This window comes from Eubalaena glacialis, chromosome X, assembly GCF_028564815.1.
Source record: "Eubalaena glacialis isolate mEubGla1 chromosome X, mEubGla1.1.hap2.+ XY, whole genome shotgun sequence".
Taxonomy (NCBI): Eukaryota; Metazoa; Chordata; class Mammalia; order Artiodactyla; family Balaenidae; genus Eubalaena; species Eubalaena glacialis.
In genome coordinates this window covers 5,077,862-5,096,111 of record NC_083736.1, presented here as the reverse complement: position 1 = coordinate 5,096,111, position 18,250 = coordinate 5,077,862, and the positions used below count along the sequence as shown (strand labels likewise).

The following is an 18,250-nucleotide window of genomic DNA, read 5'->3' as shown; positions in this document are numbered from 1 at the left end:
TAGGAACCACGCTCTCCACCAGAAATCAAGAGGGGATTTAGTGATTGGAAAAAATATAAATAAAATAAAAGACACACACCTCACATACTTCATAGGCAGGAGACAAAACTACATAGATGAACACCAATGTTTTTTGGGGACATGTGTTTTTTTTAAAGACATTTCCTTAAAAGGAAAGTCTTAAAACCAACCTGATTTTGTCCCTGAAATGCTAGAAGTGGAAATGAATCCTTATGTAAAAACTACCCCTGAGGCATGAGGAAATCATACTCATAACTCAGCAATTATTTTAAACACCTATAAACATTTCTTACAAAATGTGAACTGTACGGGACTTTCCTGGAGATCCAGTGGTTAAGACTCCACGCTCCCACTTGCAGGGGACACGGGTTCGAGTTCTGGTCGGGGAACTAAGATCCCACATGCCACGCAGTGTGGCCAAATAATAAAATAGAATAAAAATGAAATGTGACTGTATCACTAAATTAGGGAGTGCCTCACACAAGAGAAAAAGTGGTGGTGGTTTGACAAAATGTGGGAGGAAAGAGACGGGTCATTTTGCTCCCATGAGATTTTCTAGGGTTCCTCTGATGACCTGCATAGACCCAAGTTTATCAAGTGAAAGGGGAGAAGGATTCGTTCCTATCAAGGGGATAAAATCAGTGGGAATGTCAACCGAGAAAAATTCAGACGCAATTTTAGTACTGAAACGTAAAATGAAAATCTTTATCAATAGTATGGTGTGTGTGTTTGTGTGTGTGTGTGTGTGTGTGTGTAGTTTTGTATGCTGTGTGTGTGCATAATTATTTATCCATTTCTCTATCTGTTTTCTATCATCTGTCTCATCTTTCTATCTCATCCATCCACCATCTACTCATTCACCAGCCATTCACCATCTATCATCCAGCCATCATCCATCATCCAACCACCACCCATCATCCATCCACCATTGATCCATCCATCCACCATCCATCCATCCATCCAAGCATCCACCATACATCCATCTGTCCATCCATCATCCATGCATCCATCCATCCATCCACCATGCATCCATCCATCCACCCATCCATCCATCCATCCATCCATCCATCCATGCATCCATCCACCATGCATCCATCCATCCACCCATCCGTCCATCCATCCATCCATGCATCCATCCACCATGCATCCATCCATCCACCATCCATGCATCCATCCATCCACCCATCCATCCATCCATCCATCCATCCACCATCCATGCATCCATCCATCCACCCGTCCACCATCCATGCATCCATTCATTCATCCACACACATACACATACATACATAAATAAGGACACACATCTACACATTCAAATAGTACATACAGACGCATGGTGTTTGAATTTAGAATTGAAATAATTTCTTCCCTATTTACAGTTGTGCAAACTCTATCAGTCATTTCATCTTCAAGAAGGCTGCTCTCATGCCCTCCCCACTTTCCCACTCACCCAGGTCCTCGCCTCCTCCCACCAGCTGCCCATACCTATCAGAGCTGTGGAATAGCCTTGATTCTTCAGGAGCTTGGCGAACGTAATCTCACTGTGGGGAAGTCCTCCGGAAGAGGCCGAGAAGACGAAAACTCCCACTTGGGACCGAGACGCCATTCCTAAGCCAGGAGAAACCCACCATTAGGACAGGGGAAGCATTAGGACTGGGAGGTGGACCAGGGCCGCGGCGACGGAACCAGGAGGCCGGTTACCTGAGCGGACGGGATACCGGCCCGTCAGGAAGGCCGCCCTGCTGGGTGTGCACAGCGGCGATGCTGCCAGGTGCTGCGTGAGCTTCGCTCCCCCTCTGGCCAAGCGGTCGATGTTGGGAGTCCTGGAACAAAGACTCAGGTCATTCATCGCGACCCTGAAAAGAAAGCTTTCTCTCTGGCTTTGTACAGTGAGTCACTTGTCACTTATCCAGGGAAACTGCGACGGGACAGGGGGAAGGAAGGGGACACAGCACCGAGACTCAGAGTGACAAGAGAACCACACTGAGGATGAAATCATCCAGGTCTGCCCTCTCCAGGGGCCCACCCATGCCCCCCTGGGGGCTCTGAGCTGCTGATTTAGGAGAGGAGCCAAGTCCTGACAATGGGCTGCTGTGAGGAGCGGGAGGGGCAAGGGGCAAGGTCTCAGTCCTCCGTCACCTGTGCCCCCCACCAGTTACCTCCGTGCCCCAAACGAGAAAGCTCTGGGAGCAGCCTGACTCTTCTCTTCCCAACCACAGCCAAAGAGAAGCTCCTAACCAGTTCTCACCAGGCTCTGCCAAATTTCCACATGGCCCCAGGGAGAACGGGGTGACGGCACCGTCCGGGGAAAGGGACGATGGGCTCCCGGTGCATTTATGAGGGATCAGTAACAAAGGGGTCACAGACTCCAGGGAAAAGGGACACAACAACGTGGAAACACGACATGCCGTGAGACACTCACACCCTCTGAGTGTCTTTTTTTTTTACGCCAAAGAAACACTCATTTATGGGCTGACTTCTAGGATGATGCCTTATGCAGGACAAGCCATCCTGCCACCTTTTATCCAGGACTGGTGTGGTCCATCACCTTAGGAAATCATGCCAGACTTCCTAGGCATTCAGAGGGGAAGGTCCTTCAGGTCTGGGTCCACACTGAGTGACGATCCCTTATCCTCCAGTGGGAACCCCAGCGCCTGCCTCTCTGCCAGGCTGCTCATCTTCTATACTTCAGTTCTGAGCGTAGATGGGACTCCCCCCACCCTGCCATGGCCTCCTTGCCCTGTGGGAGAGGCCTGTTCCATCTGTAGGATGTCAGTCCCTAGCCCGCATCACGGCAGCTTCCTCCCTGTAAAGGGTCGGAGTGGCTAATGGCACTCCCCTCCAACACTTCTGCCTGTGGCGTGGGGCACGTATCTTGTTCCGTTGTGACGCCACTGCTTCCCTGGTCCAGCGCCCACAGGCTAGTCCTGTAACAATGCATAGCTCGAAGGGGAAGGTCACGGCATTGCACTGTAATGTCAAGCTGCTCTCTCATCTATTAGTTTAACTTATGCCTTTAATTGTCAACATTTCCACTTTGCTTTGGCCTTACATTACAAGATGCTGAGAACACTGAGACTGTCTGTATATTTGACTTAATCCCCTTAGTGCCTAGACTGGCCACTGAAAAATGTGACTATTTTGGGGTGTGATATTATAAAACGTAAAATGAAAAATGTCCTTCAGAAAGAATTGGGGAGGAAGGGATAAATTAGGAGTTTGGGATTAGCAGATACAGACTGGTACATATAAAATAGATAAACAACAAGGATTTAGTGTAGAGCACAGGGAACTATATTCATTATCTTGTAATAAACTATAATAGAAAATGGAAAAGAATCGGGAAAAAAGAATATCTACGTATATAAATGTATGTATAAATATATACATATAAGTATATATATATAAATATATACATATATATTGATATAAAACTGAATCACTGTGCTGTACACCTGAAACTAACACAACATTGTAAATCAACTATACTTCAATTAAAAAAAAAAAAAAGAACTGGATGGTAATATGGAGGACAAGGCAGATTTAGGGTATTATTGATATGAATTCTTACTTAGGATTTTATAGCCCTTTTTTTCCTTTGGATAATTGGCAGACACTGAACCTTAAAGGCTTGACAGTGATTTTTTAATTAAGATGCCTTAGTAGGAACAGTTATCTATTATCTCACTAAAGTTTAGGAATATCATATCTAATATTATATCTAATACTAATATCCTATGGTATTTTAAAATGATACTTAAAATGAAAAAAAAAATAAACTGTCACCTCGATAAGAAAAATTAAATTACTAACAAGGTTCGTGTCCGAAACGTCTAACAGTGAGATCTAAACTTTTCACAAGATGAAGCAAAAGGTGGGGAAGGAAACATACGTGGTCAATTAAAATTTTAAGAGAACACTGAGTGCAGATCTTATCCTTGCACGTGCTTTAAACAAAATCTAACAAACATCACAGGTCAGCGTACATTTTAAAGATAACACGCGACATTTGACGCACAGAATCAGGTTGGAAGTGACGTAACATTCGGCTGCATCTTGCAGGCCGGCTCATCCTCAGAAGTGTAATTTACTTCATTTTTGTTTGCTGTGCCACATAACGATGAAACAGACGTCCTGAGACGCACGGTCATGCTGAACAGAAGAGGAGGACCCACAGCGAGTGGCGTGAACACAAATCAGACCCCGTGGCACTCAGCGGCAGGTCCCTCCGAGCTTCAGATAATTATCTGTAGCTCTTATGAGAAAATTCTGGCGAATCCCACCCTCTCCTTTCATTTTGTTTGCGCTGATCATGTGTGAGATGAAGCTCTCCACAGAACCACAGTTATGTCAACATTTCCCCGTGATCATATAGAGAAAGTGCATCCCTAAAGCCAATATTCCACTGCACCCTGACCGACTAATTCTAAGCCCAAGAGCCCTACACTGGGGGCTGGGGAACAAAGCACCTCCTCTGTCCAAGTTTGGTTCCCACTGTGTTTTCCCGACCACCGTAGTCACCCCTAGCCCTTGAAAAGTTCTGACATCATCAAATGTGACACGTGTCCCCAGGACATCTGTCCCCGGACGGTGTGTCTGCCTGAGAATCCAGCACAGCCTGGCCCAGAGGTGGAAGGAAGGTACAGAGGTGACAGCGAGTGGTTGACAAGGGGGGATGGACTGGGTCCCAGTGGGAACGGAGCCAGAGGCCGAAAACAGAAGACAAAACAGAAGAGGCGAACCAAAGGGAGGGAAACATGAAGATGGGAAAAAAGCCACAGAGTAGGGGCGAGGAAGAAAGAATTGCGATGAATACCTTCCCAGGGAGCCGTCTGAGTTCACCCAACAGTGATTCGAACAGATAAGTCATCACGCCTGCCTACGAACGCCTGTGTGTGTCTACGTAAAGTCGCACAGGAAAGCGTGCCGTTGGGGGGCTTTGAACGTTTCCCCGTGGCCTGTGCTCTGTGAATGTACGCTGCCCGTCACGGGACGGCAGCCTGTGAAGGGAGCCCTGTGTTTACACGTCACCCAACCTGAGGGTCTTGTTTCCATAGCAGCCAGGATCCCCAATGCCAAGGTCGTCGGCCATCAGCAGGACGAAGTTGGGCGTTGACACCGCGTGGCTCCGGGCCTCGTAGATGAACAGCAGAAGCCAAAGCGTCCTCATGTTCCTGCAAAGGGCAAGGGGAAGAGAGACATGAAGGGTGCTGGCCTGAGGCGGACCGTCCTCCTTCTCTGCGACCCTCCCCCTCCCCCCAGCAGAGGACGTTCTGTCCACCCGGCCACCCCAGACGACATGGGCTGCACAGCATCTAAGACATCACGCGGCAAAGAACTGTATCCTCTCTGTCCTGTGTGTCTGTTTCCAAAACAAACACTTCTTTCTCCCTGGATAGCAGTGACCTCTCCTTTCTACCCCAAACCAAAACATAGGCTCTGTCTAGAAAAATGAAAACACAATCATCTGTTTACGGAAGGCGGGCTCTGTGTCATCAGCTGAAAGTTCTCTGCACTGAAAAAAAAAACAAAAACAAGCATTTCAGGACAATCCAATTGTCAACGTCAAATCCTTTCTAAAACTAGCCATGAGTGTCGGCGTAGCGGCTTTTCAAAGGGAAACATGTAGACTTGGGCGTGAAGCAAACCTTTCCAAGCTCAAGGAAGACAAGGCTCACAGCCTGGGGCGGCTCTGGGTGCTAGTAGGTGGCAGCAAACGCGGTGGAGTGGGGGGGAATCCATCCACCTTCTATGGCTGTCATCCCAACGCACACTCACCCCCCTGCCCCGGCATTTCACCCCTTTCAAGAACAACGGGCTGGAGGACTTTGGGGGTGGATGCACACCTGAAACTCCCGCTCCGATGCCCACAGGAACTGCCAAGTGGACGCCCAGGAGAGGGACAGAACCTGCCCGCGTCTGAGCAGCTGGGGGCAGAAGCATCCTCAGGTCTATCCCCTTGGGTGGGGTTAAACGTCCGCGGGGCCAGGACAAGGGGTCAGACCGAGGGATGCACGCACCTGAGCTATCACTCACCTGGAGAGAACTCAGGACTTCGGGAAACGAGAGGAAACCTTAGCAGAACCTATGGCATCAGGAACACGTCGGGGGCGGGAAGGGGCCTGGGACATGCAAACCCCATGGGAACTGTGGGGTTACCCAGGAGGCATGATGGCCACATGGAGCAGGAATCCCATGAGAGTTTCGTCGGAGCAAACAACATGGGTGCTGCTTCCAGAGGACACCTGGATGCCAAACCAGCCACCCTCACGTGGTCCTCTGCTTTCACTGTGCCTCCTTGTTCTCCGTAACACTGATCCTCGCCTAGAGTGGGATGTGGAAAGACAGCCCAGCCCCCAAAGATGTCCAGGCCCTCATCCCTGGAACCCACTTGGAACGGGACGATTCTCTGTCATGGGAGCCGTGCTGTGCCAGGACCCCTGGACCCACCCACTCGATGCCTGCAGCGCACCCTCCCACCCTGACTTGTGACACCAAAAAAGTCTCCTGACGCTGCCTCACGTCCCCTGGGGCATAAAGTCACCCCCAGTGCAGAACCACCGAGTCACCGCCGGCCCATCACCCTCTTCATCATCTGTAAAATCATCGGCGAAACCTTCGCTCCTGTATGTACACAGGGACGACTCACTCCCTTTGCTGTCGTAGGCGGGCAGCTTGGCTTCTGTGGAGGGATTCGGAAGCTCCAGCCCATCTGAGCAACTGACTTCCTCCTTTGCACCCAAGAGTACATCTTCAATGCTAACAGATCACATTCCTCGGCCATCACGTGCTCCCGTGGGTCACAGAAGCCCTTGCATTCCTGGGCATGTGGGCAACAAGCTCAAAGAGGCTCTTCAAAGAGGACCTTAGGCTCCGAGCATTCCTTCTCATCTTGCCTCACCTGTGACTTATCTGTCTCTGGTCCATGTGGAACATCTCTCCCCACCGCGCCTTTTCGTCAGATGTTCTGCTCTCCGAACAGTCATCTTGCCAGTGGCCTGAGTCCAGATCAAAGGATCCTCACCCCCAGTGCGTGGATAACTTGGAGCCATACCTTTCTCTCCTGACCTACTTTCAGTCTCCCCTCTCACCTCTCTGCCTCAAGGATCTCTTCACAAAGGCAAACTCGGCGCCCTTTGTCTAAAGATAACGAACCAGGGAAATGTGACCATTCAATGTGCTCTTCTAGTACTCACTCTCTCATTCCTAACTGTCTCCCCCGTGCTCTCTTTGGTGGCCTGTCTTTGTCGGGGAGTAGAGGCATGAGGGCAGAATGAAGAGTCAAGGGTCTCGTATCAGCTCAGGCCAGCTGCTACGAGGCCTGGGTCGTGAGCATCACCTCCTTGCGTGGATGACTCATCCACATTTCACCAAGATGCCATCTCTGCCGTCGGGCAGTCAACTAAATGCCTGTTTTTTTTTTCAGTGCAGACAACTTTCAGCTGGTGACACAGAGCCCGCCTCCCATAAAGAGATGGAAAGAAAGGGTCTCCATGAAATCAAGATCTCCGCACTCCCATGATCGTTGCAGCATTATTCACAATAGTCAACATACAGAGACAACCTTAGTGTCCACGCACGGATGAAGGGATAAAGACAATGTGATATAATGGAAAGTTACTCAGCCTTGAAAAGAAAGAAATCCTGCCACTTGTGACAATATGGATGAACCTGGAGGACGTTATCCTAAGGGAAATAAGCCAATAACAGAAGCACACATACCGCGTCATCTCACTCATATGTAGAATCTAAAAAAAGAAAGCTGAACTCATAGAAACAGAGAGTATAACTGTGGTTGCCCCGGGCAGATGGGGGGCAGTGGCACAGAAGAAATGGGGAGGTATTGCTCAAAGGGTATAAGCTTCCAGTTATAAGATGAATAAGTTCTGGGAAGTAATGTGCAGAGAGGTAACTATAATTAATAACACTGTATTGTATACTTGAAATCTGCTTAAACAGTAGATCTTAAGCACTCTATCCATAAAAAAAAGTCTTAAATGTGTGAGGTGACGCATGTGTTAACTAACTTGACAGTGGTAATCACTTCATAACGTATATGTATATCAAATCACCATATTTAAATATATGCACTTTTATTTGTCAACTATACCTCAACTGAGCTGGAAAAAAAAGAATATCCCCTTCCCCTCCTTCCAAGAAAAAGAAAAAGAAATAAAGGGTTTCCAAAATGATAAAGTACTAGACAAACGTAACTTGTTAGGAGTATTTTTGTCTTTCGATACCTTTGCAGCTAAAAGCCATTCACTGACAATTCAACTAAATCCGTTTCAACAAATGCTTATGAGGTAGAAATTGGCTGAAAGACACCACGATGGTCTTGTGATGGTTTCACGGTTGAATGAGACACAGACTCATCCTGCAAAGCTCCAAGTGGCCAAATGAGGTATTCCATGAGTACAGAACCCACTAAAATAAGTGACAGATGTGGCTTCTGCAGATGAGTTTCAATCCTGGTTCCCCTGCATCATAGTGGTGAAACTGCAGGACATTTACTTAGCCTCTTTGTCATCATTTTCTTCTGTAAAATGGGGATTCTTGTGAGGATAACATGATATACTTAGCACTATGATTCAGTAAGGGACTCATAGGTACCAGTACTTGTTAGCTGCAGTTATCAGCAGCGTTATTATAATTTTGTGTAGACTCTAATAAGTACAGTCACACAGCTTTAAATGAAGATGTGGGAGGCCAACTAAAAGATGGCCTGATGATACCCCTCCTGGTACTCACATCTTGCATAATCCCCTCCCCATGAGTGTGGCTGGACTTTGGAACTTGGTTCTGACTAACAGAAGATGAAAACAGTGATGTGACATCACTTCTGTGATGAGGCTGCAAACGACTATGACCTCTGTCTTTCCAGCAGACTCTACTTCTTGCTGGATTTTGATTAGCTGAGTTGCCACATTGGAGAGACCCCCATGACGATGAACTGAGGAAGGCCTTCAGCCAAAAGCCAGCAAGGACATGAGACTCTCAGGCCACCAGCCTACAAGGAACTGAACCCTGCCCACAAGGATCTGAGTGAGCCTGGAAACAAAGCTTGCCTCTGTTGAACCAGTGGATGAGACCACCATCCAGGCTGGTACCCTGATCCAAGGAGAGGAGCCAGCTAAGCTGTGTCTGGGTTCCTGACCCATTGAGACGGTGAGATAACAAATGTGTGTCACTTTAAGCTGCAAAGCTTGGGGGCTGTTTGTTACACAGCAGTAGATAACTAATACAAAGTGCAGTAGCTTAAGATGGGAAGTTCAGCTGTGCTGATGAGGACCTGAAAAAAGCTTTCCATGCTGGTGGCTCAGAAGGTCATGCTGAATGTATTTTAAGAAGATGTTTCATTATTAATGAGTAGGAGGAATTTATATAAGTAATTTAAAGATACATGGCTCAACTTTTATTTAACATAGTTTTGGAAGTCCTAGCCATGGCAATCAGAGAAGAAACAGGAATAAAGGGAATCCAAATTGGAACAGAAGACGTACAGCTGTCACTGTGTGCAGATGACATGATGCTCTACATAGAAAATCCTAAAGATGCCACCAGAAAACTACTAGAGCTCATCAATGAATTTGGTAAAGTTGCAGGACACAAAATTAATACACAGAAATCTCTTGCATTCCTATACACTAACAATGAAAGATCAGAAAGAGAGATTAAGGAAACAATCCCATTCAGCATCGCATCAAAAAGAATAAAATACCTAGGAATGCTCCTGGATTGGAAGAATCAATATTGTGAAAATGACTATACTACCCAAAGAAATCTACAGATTCAATGCAATCCCTATCAAACTACCAATGGCATCTTTCACAGAACTAGAACAAAAAATTTTACAATTTGTATGGAAACACAAAAGACCCTGAATAGCCAAAGCAATCTTGAGAAAGAAGAATGGAGCTGGAAGAATCAGGCTCCCTGACTTCAGACTATACTACAAAGCTACACAGTCATCAAGACAGTATGGTACTGGCACAAAATCAGAAATATAGATCAATGGAACAGGATAGAAAGCCCAGAGATAAACCCACGCACTTATGGTCACCTAATCTAAGACAAAGGAGGCAAGAATATACAAGGGAGAAAAGACAGTCTCTTCAATAAGTGGTGCTGGGAAAACTGGACAGCTACATGTAAAAGAATGGAATTAGAACACTCCCTAACACCATACACAAAAATAAACTCAAAATGGATTAAAGACTTAAATGTAAGGCCAGATACTATGAAACTCTTAGAGGAAAACACAGGCAGAATACTCTTTGACATAAATCACAGCAAGATCTTTTTTGATCCATCTCCTAGAGTAATGAAAATAAAAACAAAAATAAACAGATGGGACCTAATGAAACTTAAAAGCTTTTGCACAGCAAAGGAGACCATAAATAAAACAAAATGACAACCCTCAGAATGGGAGAAAATATTTGCAAACAAAGCAACTGACAAGGGATCAATCTCCAAAATATACAAACAGCTCATGCAGCTCAATATCAAAAAAAAAACAAACAAACAACCCAATCAAACAATGGGCGGAAGACCTAAATAGACATTTCTCCAAAGAAGACATATGGATGGTCAAGAGGCACATGAAAAGATGCTCAACATCACTAATTATTAGAGAAATGCAAATCAAAACTACAATGAGGGGCTTCCCTGGTGGCGCAGTGGTTGAGAGTCTGCCTGCTAATGCAGGGGACACGGGTTCGAGCCCTGGTCTGGGAAGATCCCACATGCCACGGAGCAACTGGGCCCGTGAGCCACAACTGCTGAGCCTGCGCGTCTGGAGCCTGTGCCCCGCAACGGGAGGGGCCGCGGTAGTGAGAGGCCCGCGCACCGCGATGAAGAGTGGCCCCCGCACCACAATGAAGAGTGGCCCCCGCTTGCCGCAACTACAGAAAGCCCTCGCACGAAACGAAGACCCAACACAGCTAAAAAAATAAATTAAAAAAAAAACTACAATGAGGTATCACCTCACACGAGTCAGATTGGCCATCATCAAAAAATCTACAAACAATAAGTGCTGGAGAGGGTGTGGAGAAAAGGGAACCTTCCTACACTGTTGGTGGGAATGTAAACTGGTACAGCCACTATGGAGAACAGTATGGAGGTTCCTTAAGAAACTAAAAATAGAGCTACCATATGACCCAGCAATCCCACTCCTGGTCATATATCTGGAGAAAACCATATTTCAAAAGGATGCATGCACCCTAATGTTCACTGCAGCACTATCTACAATAGCCAGGACATGGAAGCAGCCTAAATGTCCACTGACAGAGGAATGGATAAAGAAGATGTGGTACACATATAGAATGGAATATTACTCAGCCATAAAAAGGAATGAAATAATGCCATTTGCAGTGACATGGATGGACCTAGAGACTGTCATACAGAGTGAAGTAAGTCAAAAAGGTAAAGACAAATACTGTATAATACCACTTATAGGTGGAGTCTAGAAAAATGGTACTGATGAACTCATTTGCAAAGCAGAAATAGATCACAGATGTAGCAAACAAATGCATGGATACCAAGGGGGAAAGGGGGTGGGGTGGGATGAATTGGGAGATTGGGATTGACATATATACACTACTATATATAAAACAGATAACTAATAAGGACCTACTGTATAGCACATGGAACTCTACTTGATACTCTGTCATGGGCTCTATGGGAAAAGAATCTAAAAAAAGAGGGGCTATAGGTGTATGTATGACTGATTCACTTTGCTGTATAGCAGAAACTAACACAACTCTGTAAAGCAACTATACTCCAATGAAAGTTAATGAAAAAAAGACCAAGCTCACTCCCGAAGCAAAAATAGATGAAATAAAAAGTAAAGACATATGGCTCAGCTCACCCACCATGTGAAAAATGAATTTTTGTTTTACAATTGAAAGTTGAAGATACCAGAAGAGGAATAAATGTTCTTATGGCAGACACGTGTGAAAGAGATTAAATGGTGTGAAACTCAGACTCTGTGTGAATCTTAAGTAAGTTGCAGCCCAAAATCCAGCTACTCAGAGACCTACTTTGGGCTACTATGCTTTTACTGTACACAAAAATCAAATATGATTTATTTTCTAATAAATTTTGCTTCATTCTGTATTTACTTATATTCTAAGTGTACACAAGAAAAAACATACACACCAACTATTCAGAGAACCACTCAGGTCCTGTGTTTCTCTCCAGGTTTTTCTTTTTTCTATGCTTGTGTCAACAGCTGAATGCACAGCACTCCTATGACTGTGTGCCCTGGAAGCTGTTTTCGTTTTTCCACGCGGATCTCTCACTATAGGGTGGAGAAAAGTCTGAGAAAGAGCAGGGGTGAGACATGCAAGACACTGTCAGCACACGAAAGACGTTCATTTTTATCCAGAAGTGATGGAGAGACAGTAAAAGTTTTAATTAGTGGGTGACAGGCAGGTTTGATTTCCACTGAGATGGTCATTCTGCCACTCCGTGGTGGATGGATTGGCACAGGCTGGAGTGGACGTGAAGATAAAGGCCACGACCCTACAAAGATGCCGGTACCCAGAGTAGGTCGGGCACAGGCAGCAGAGGAGAACAGAATTGCACTGAGATGCAATCAGTAGACCTCGGTAACTAACGGAACAGGAAGTGTCAGAAAGAGAGGGCACTGAATGGTACTTCAACTTTGCTCTCTGGACACAGACAGGGGCCGTTAGCTGTCAAAGAGCACAATAAAGGAGAAAACACTTGGGGTTTAAGAGTTTGAATCCTCTCCATGCCAGGATGTTGCTGTAGTAAGGACCCATTGTACAAATGTGTGCTCTTTGGAAAAAAAAAAAAAAGCATTCCAATTTTCTGTGTTGTTCAGTGAGAGGGTTAGTTTATGTGTAACACTTTTTAATTGAAATCCAATAGGGCAAAAGTCCACTAATAATTATTAATATCTATATTAATTTCTGAATTGCGAAATGGTTTTGGTTCGCTCACTGGGACCGTGTATCATTAGTTATAGGTCCAAAATGTGTCTGGGGTAGATATTACTAAGGCTAATGTGAGAAATACAACCTAGTCCAATAAAGAATGTTTCAAATTTTATGTTTCTCAATAGCCACTTACAATCCCACTGCATTTGAATTATTATTGTCTGAAGTAACCAGAATTTATTTTTTCCCCACAAACATGGATTAGTACAAAGTGTTTCTAAAGATGTTTCAAACTGTTAAAAGAGTTAGTTGATAAAAGTACTTAAAAGTTAAATAAAAGTGCTCCAAGATATTAAGAGTATAGCACATTAACTTCTGAAAAACAGCGTAATGTCCCCCCTGAAAAAACTAAATTATTTTTCTGAACAACCTTAATTTGGCAAAAAAGCAAGAAAAAAAACTTTTTTGAGAATGCAGCTATTCCTAAAACAGAATTATTATGAAGCGGAGAGACAAAAGAACATTTTCCTAACTAGAGATGTAATTACATTAAATTTGTTCATTAAAAGAAAATTAACACAGCACGTACATGACAGAAACTTTACCACAGCAACCAAAATGTCCCCGATCTATTTGCTTGATGCGGAAAAGTCTTATTGGAAACAGAGAAAAACCTACATTGCAAACCACACTTTGTTTAGAAGAAATACCATTTTTGTTCAACCCAAGCTATGTATCATCAATGCAATTTGGTTAACAAAGTGTTACCTAATAAATGTCCTATTTTAAAGAAGAAAATAGTCTGACATCAGGGCAGCAAAAACCCCAACTGAATATGTGTTTAAACAGCTGTTTCTATAGATTTAAATACCTATTCAAATTGCTTGTGTTTTTTCTACTATAAATATTCATGTCTTATTTATTTAGCGAACCCCGGTTTTTATTGACTGCGCAACCCTGGCTGGTACTCTGGTCTGTGACTTTTTCAGAATGCTCAAGTACACCCAGCACAGTTAAAGGAACTGTACTGAGTATTAATAAAGAAAGGTATCTTTAAAAAAGTAAGTCTCGCCCAACCTCTCTGCTGACATTTGAAATCTTCAGAAGGGTTGGGGAGATAGTCAGTTCTGGATGTTTGAAGACTCTCATGGCTCTCTCTCACTTCTTCCCTTGCTCCTTAGTCCAGCTGATGCAGGAAGACACAGGAGGGAGGGCAGCAAGCAAGGAACCCAGATGGGACCCCGCCCCCACCATGCCCATGCTGTCGCCCTGTCTGTGTAGGTCTCCGTTCCCATACCATAAGAGGGCTCCCGGCATGTCTAAAACCCCACCCTGTTTCTGTGCCCACACCTGATGGTTCTTCTCTACGTCTGCCTGGAAATGACTCTGCATTGCTTTCCAATTAGATACAAGAGGGACAGACTCTGAGAGAATCAGCACAAAGCAGAATGGTCCACGAAAACTGTAAAAACCAGAGTCTGAAAAGCATGTGACAGCCCATCCTGTCTGAGTTCCTGAAAAGCATTTCCCCCGCCGCTGACTGTCAGGGTCAATCTCTGGCTGCCTCAACCTGCACTGGGTACCTTGGCAAAGGCGGAGTGTTCACCTTGAGATACAGAAACAGAAAAGGCAGGTGCCCTGGCTGGGCTCCGGCTGATTTAACGGCACAGATGTGACTGCATTTGTCATGAGATGAGACCCCTGCCGGCCCAGTCCAGAAGCTGGGGAATTTCTCAAGCAAAGGTACCAACGGTCCTGCCACGGCTTAAAGACCCAACCAGGCAAGGCAGCTGAAAGGGAGCCTGCTGCTGGAGTTCAGAGCAGCAGAAAAATACAAATTCAACCCCAGTTGGAACAGCAAGAGCGGAAGGCTTCAGAATGAGGCAGCAACGGCAAAAAGCAGCAAAATCAACTCACACCCCTCACACGGCATCAAACTGTTAGCCTGGAGGTGCCCGTTTTATACAGCTTGCTACCTACCTCTAACAACCAATGGCGCAGGCTGTTACTGTGCCCATTTTACAGATGAGCAAAGCGAGGCTGAGAGGTGACATTATCTGCTGGAGGACATGTAGCCAGTGAATGATGGGGCGGGGGTCACAGCCCAGCTCTGCGGGGCGCCAAATCCATTCTGAGACAAAGGTGAGGAGAACTGTCCAGCTAAGAGCGGGCTGTAGGGACCGCCTAGGAAGGGGGCCGGGGCAGGCAGGGAGGATTCTATTTCATTTTATACACGGCGGCGTTATTTGAATATTCATGACGCACTGGGTAAGTTGAAAATTATTTTTGACTGTGATAAAATCCACATAACGAAATTTACCGTCTTAACCATTTTTAAGGGTACATTTCAGGGGCATTAAGTACATTCATCTTGTTGAAAACGATCGCCCCCTCCCCATCTCCAGAACTCTTCATCTTGCAAAACGGATATTCTGTCCCTGTTAAACAACCCCTCATTTTCTTCTCCCCCAGCCCCTGGCACCCACCATTCTCCTTTCTGTCTCTAGGCATCTGATGACTGTGGGTGCCTCTCACCAGTGGAATCACACAGTATTTGTCCTTCTGCATCTGACTTATGTCACTGACCACAATGTCAAGGTTCATCTGTGTCGTACTGTGTGTCACGATGTCCTTGCTTTTTAAGGCTGAATCATATTCTGTTGCATGGATAGAGCACATTTTGTTTATCCATTTGTCTGTTGATGGTAATTAGTTTCAAAAGACCAAATATAGAAAACGAGACACCAAATCGTTAACCACTATTAACTCTCGTCCTGGTCCTCTGACCACTGTTAGAAAGTTCTCTTTTTTGGCTGTTTGCAGGGTTAAAATTTGTGAACACCTAGAGATTTTGAAATTATATAATACACCTGTTCATAACATGTTTAATCACTCTGAGCTGTATACTGCTATCTTTGCCCTGATTATAAGAGTCTTCATTTATGAACAACTCAAAGGAACACTTTTCTTCATCATATAATAACTTCTCACTGAATTCTGAAATACCTGAAAAACAAAAATGCACTTTTGGTACACTAAATACATATATGCACACACTATATATACTATATACCATATACATACCTATATAGGATGACAAATACATACTATATACATATATATAGTGACCAGTAGTATGCCAAAATACGTATCTCAGTTCATAAATAGGTTACACACGTACACATCACCTTGTATTCATATGTTGAAATGTCTATGACTATCAATGTTTTATAAAAGTTAACACTTTAGTGTTTTCCCAAATTTACAAAAGCAATTTTTGCTGCTGCTGATGTATTATTTTCAGTCTAAGTAGCTGAATATCTCGTAGCCGGATGTCTACAACTAAAGGTTCGCTTCTCAGACAAAGGAAGATTAGCAATTCACATACTCTGCACGTAATAATTCATAATTATCGTGAGCAAATATTGAATCATGTTCTCATGCTACCCGGAAGATATATGACATCATGGAGCTTTGATAAAATGTCATTTTTAAAAAAAATTTTATTGGAGTATAGTTGATTTACAATGTTGTGTTAGTTTCAGGTATACAGCACAGTAAAATGTCATTTTGTAATGAGTGGATTGCCTTTTAAGGTAAGAGGTTGTCTTAACCCTCAACTGCTTTTCTTTCCAAAGCAAAGAAAAAATGCATTTTGAGATGGAGCTGTGCTAAATCTAGCACATTCACAAATGTGAACAACCAACACAGAGAATCCCTGCTAGAGCTTAATTCCCTTTCACTTTCTTACACTTTGGAAGACTAAGCGTTTTTAAAACAGTGTTCTTTACGCGGTTTCAAAGTTCTGTAATTAAGAGATGCCTCCTGGGACTTCCCTGGTGGTCCAGTGGTTAGGACTCCGCGCTTCCACTGCCGTGGGCCCGGGTTCAATCCCTGGTTGGGGAACTAAGATCCCACATGCAAGCCCACCCACCCCCCCCAAAAAAAATCAAATAGGTACACTGAAAAAAAAAAGACAGAGGGAGAGAGAGGCCGCCCATAGATAAGGCCAGCTGGAATTAATTGTAACAGCGTTTGTTATGACCATGCACGCCCCTCCTGTAGACTTCCACTTGGAATGCATCTGAGCGAGTTCGTAAACGGGATTCTCCCCTTGCTGCTCCGGTTCTAACTACTCCAGCGAGATCCCGAAGGCCCAGGATCTGCGGCGCGTCTGTGCACAGGGCGCTTATCGTAAGATAACTGTGTGGGACGAAGCCATTTCTCTCCTGCCCTGCCTAATAATCTGCTCAGCCTCCAATCCTAAGGGCTGTGCCATTATCCGCCACGCATCAGGGCTCACCTCAGGTGTTCATTCATTTACAACTGGCTGAATTCTACAAAGAAAACTGTGTAACCGGAGCGGTCCTCAAAATCCTGGGGAATGTCAAGATCCTAAAACCTTCCTCCCTGGTATGTTGAGAGTCACCCTAGCTGGAGAGTTCTCGGTCCCAGAGAATACTGAGCAGATAGATCATTACACTGGGATATGGAAGGAAGGGTGAGAAAGCCAGGCTTGGATGACCTCTCTAACGCCAAGAGTGATTTAGAGAAGGATTCTGTAAGAAAAACATATATAGAAACGGCTAAGATCAGGAGGTCTGCATGCTCCCCAAATTCGTATGTGGAAATGCTAACTCCCAATGTGATGGTATTTGGAGGTGGAGCCTTTGGGAGGTGATGAGGTCATGATGAGGGTGGAGCCCTCATGAATGGGATTAGTGTCCTCATACAAGAGGCCCCAGAGAGCTCCCTCGCCCCTTCCGCCAGGTGAGGAAGTGATGGTGGGCCGTCTGGCTTATGCAGAGTCCATTCCCTCCTGCTAGAGTTCTTTGGGGTTCAGGGCTGGAGCCGACAGTGTTGCTGTGTCTACAGAGGTCCCGTCTGCACACAGAGTTTTCTCAGGGCTCTCACCGGGAGGGACAGAGCCTGCGTCAAGACAGATTTGGGATATCTGCATATTCCTGCATCGCCTGGCCACAACACAGTACCCCAATCTCACCTGAATTTCTTTTTTTTCATATTTTAATTTTAGTGGAAGTATAGTTGATTTACAAAGCTGTGTGAGTTTCAGGTGTACGGCAAAGTGATTCGGTGATACATATACGTATATTCATTCCTTTTTAGATTCTTTTCTCATATAGGTTATCGCAGAGTACTGGGTAGAGTTCCCTGTGCTAGACACACACAGGGATATATTGCTGGTTATATATCTTATCTATAGTAGTGTGTGTGTGTGTTCATCCCAACCTCCTGATCTATCCCTCCCCCCATCAGCAGCAACATGGATGGACCTAGAGATGATCATACTAAGTGAAGTCAGA

General features: G+C 45.0%; 1 protein-coding gene across 1 annotated transcript in view; it reads right to left on the bottom strand.

Moving 5' to 3' along the window:
* The window catches only part of LOC133082016 (steryl-sulfatase-like), a 131,054-nt gene that overhangs the window by 85,367 nt on the left and 27,437 nt on the right, over nucleotides 1-18,250 (bottom strand). Inside the window, exons 2-4 of the mRNA XM_061178386.1 lie at nucleotides 5,058-5,195; nucleotides 1,723-1,844; nucleotides 1,507-1,629 (exon numbers count right to left, since the gene is read on the bottom strand). Coding sequence (XP_061034369.1) covers nucleotides 1,507-1,629; nucleotides 1,723-1,844; nucleotides 5,058-5,191 — 379 coding nt within the window. The 5' untranslated portion in view covers nucleotides 5,192-5,195. The remainder of the gene's footprint in view (nucleotides 1-1,506; nucleotides 1,630-1,722; nucleotides 1,845-5,057; nucleotides 5,196-18,250) is intronic.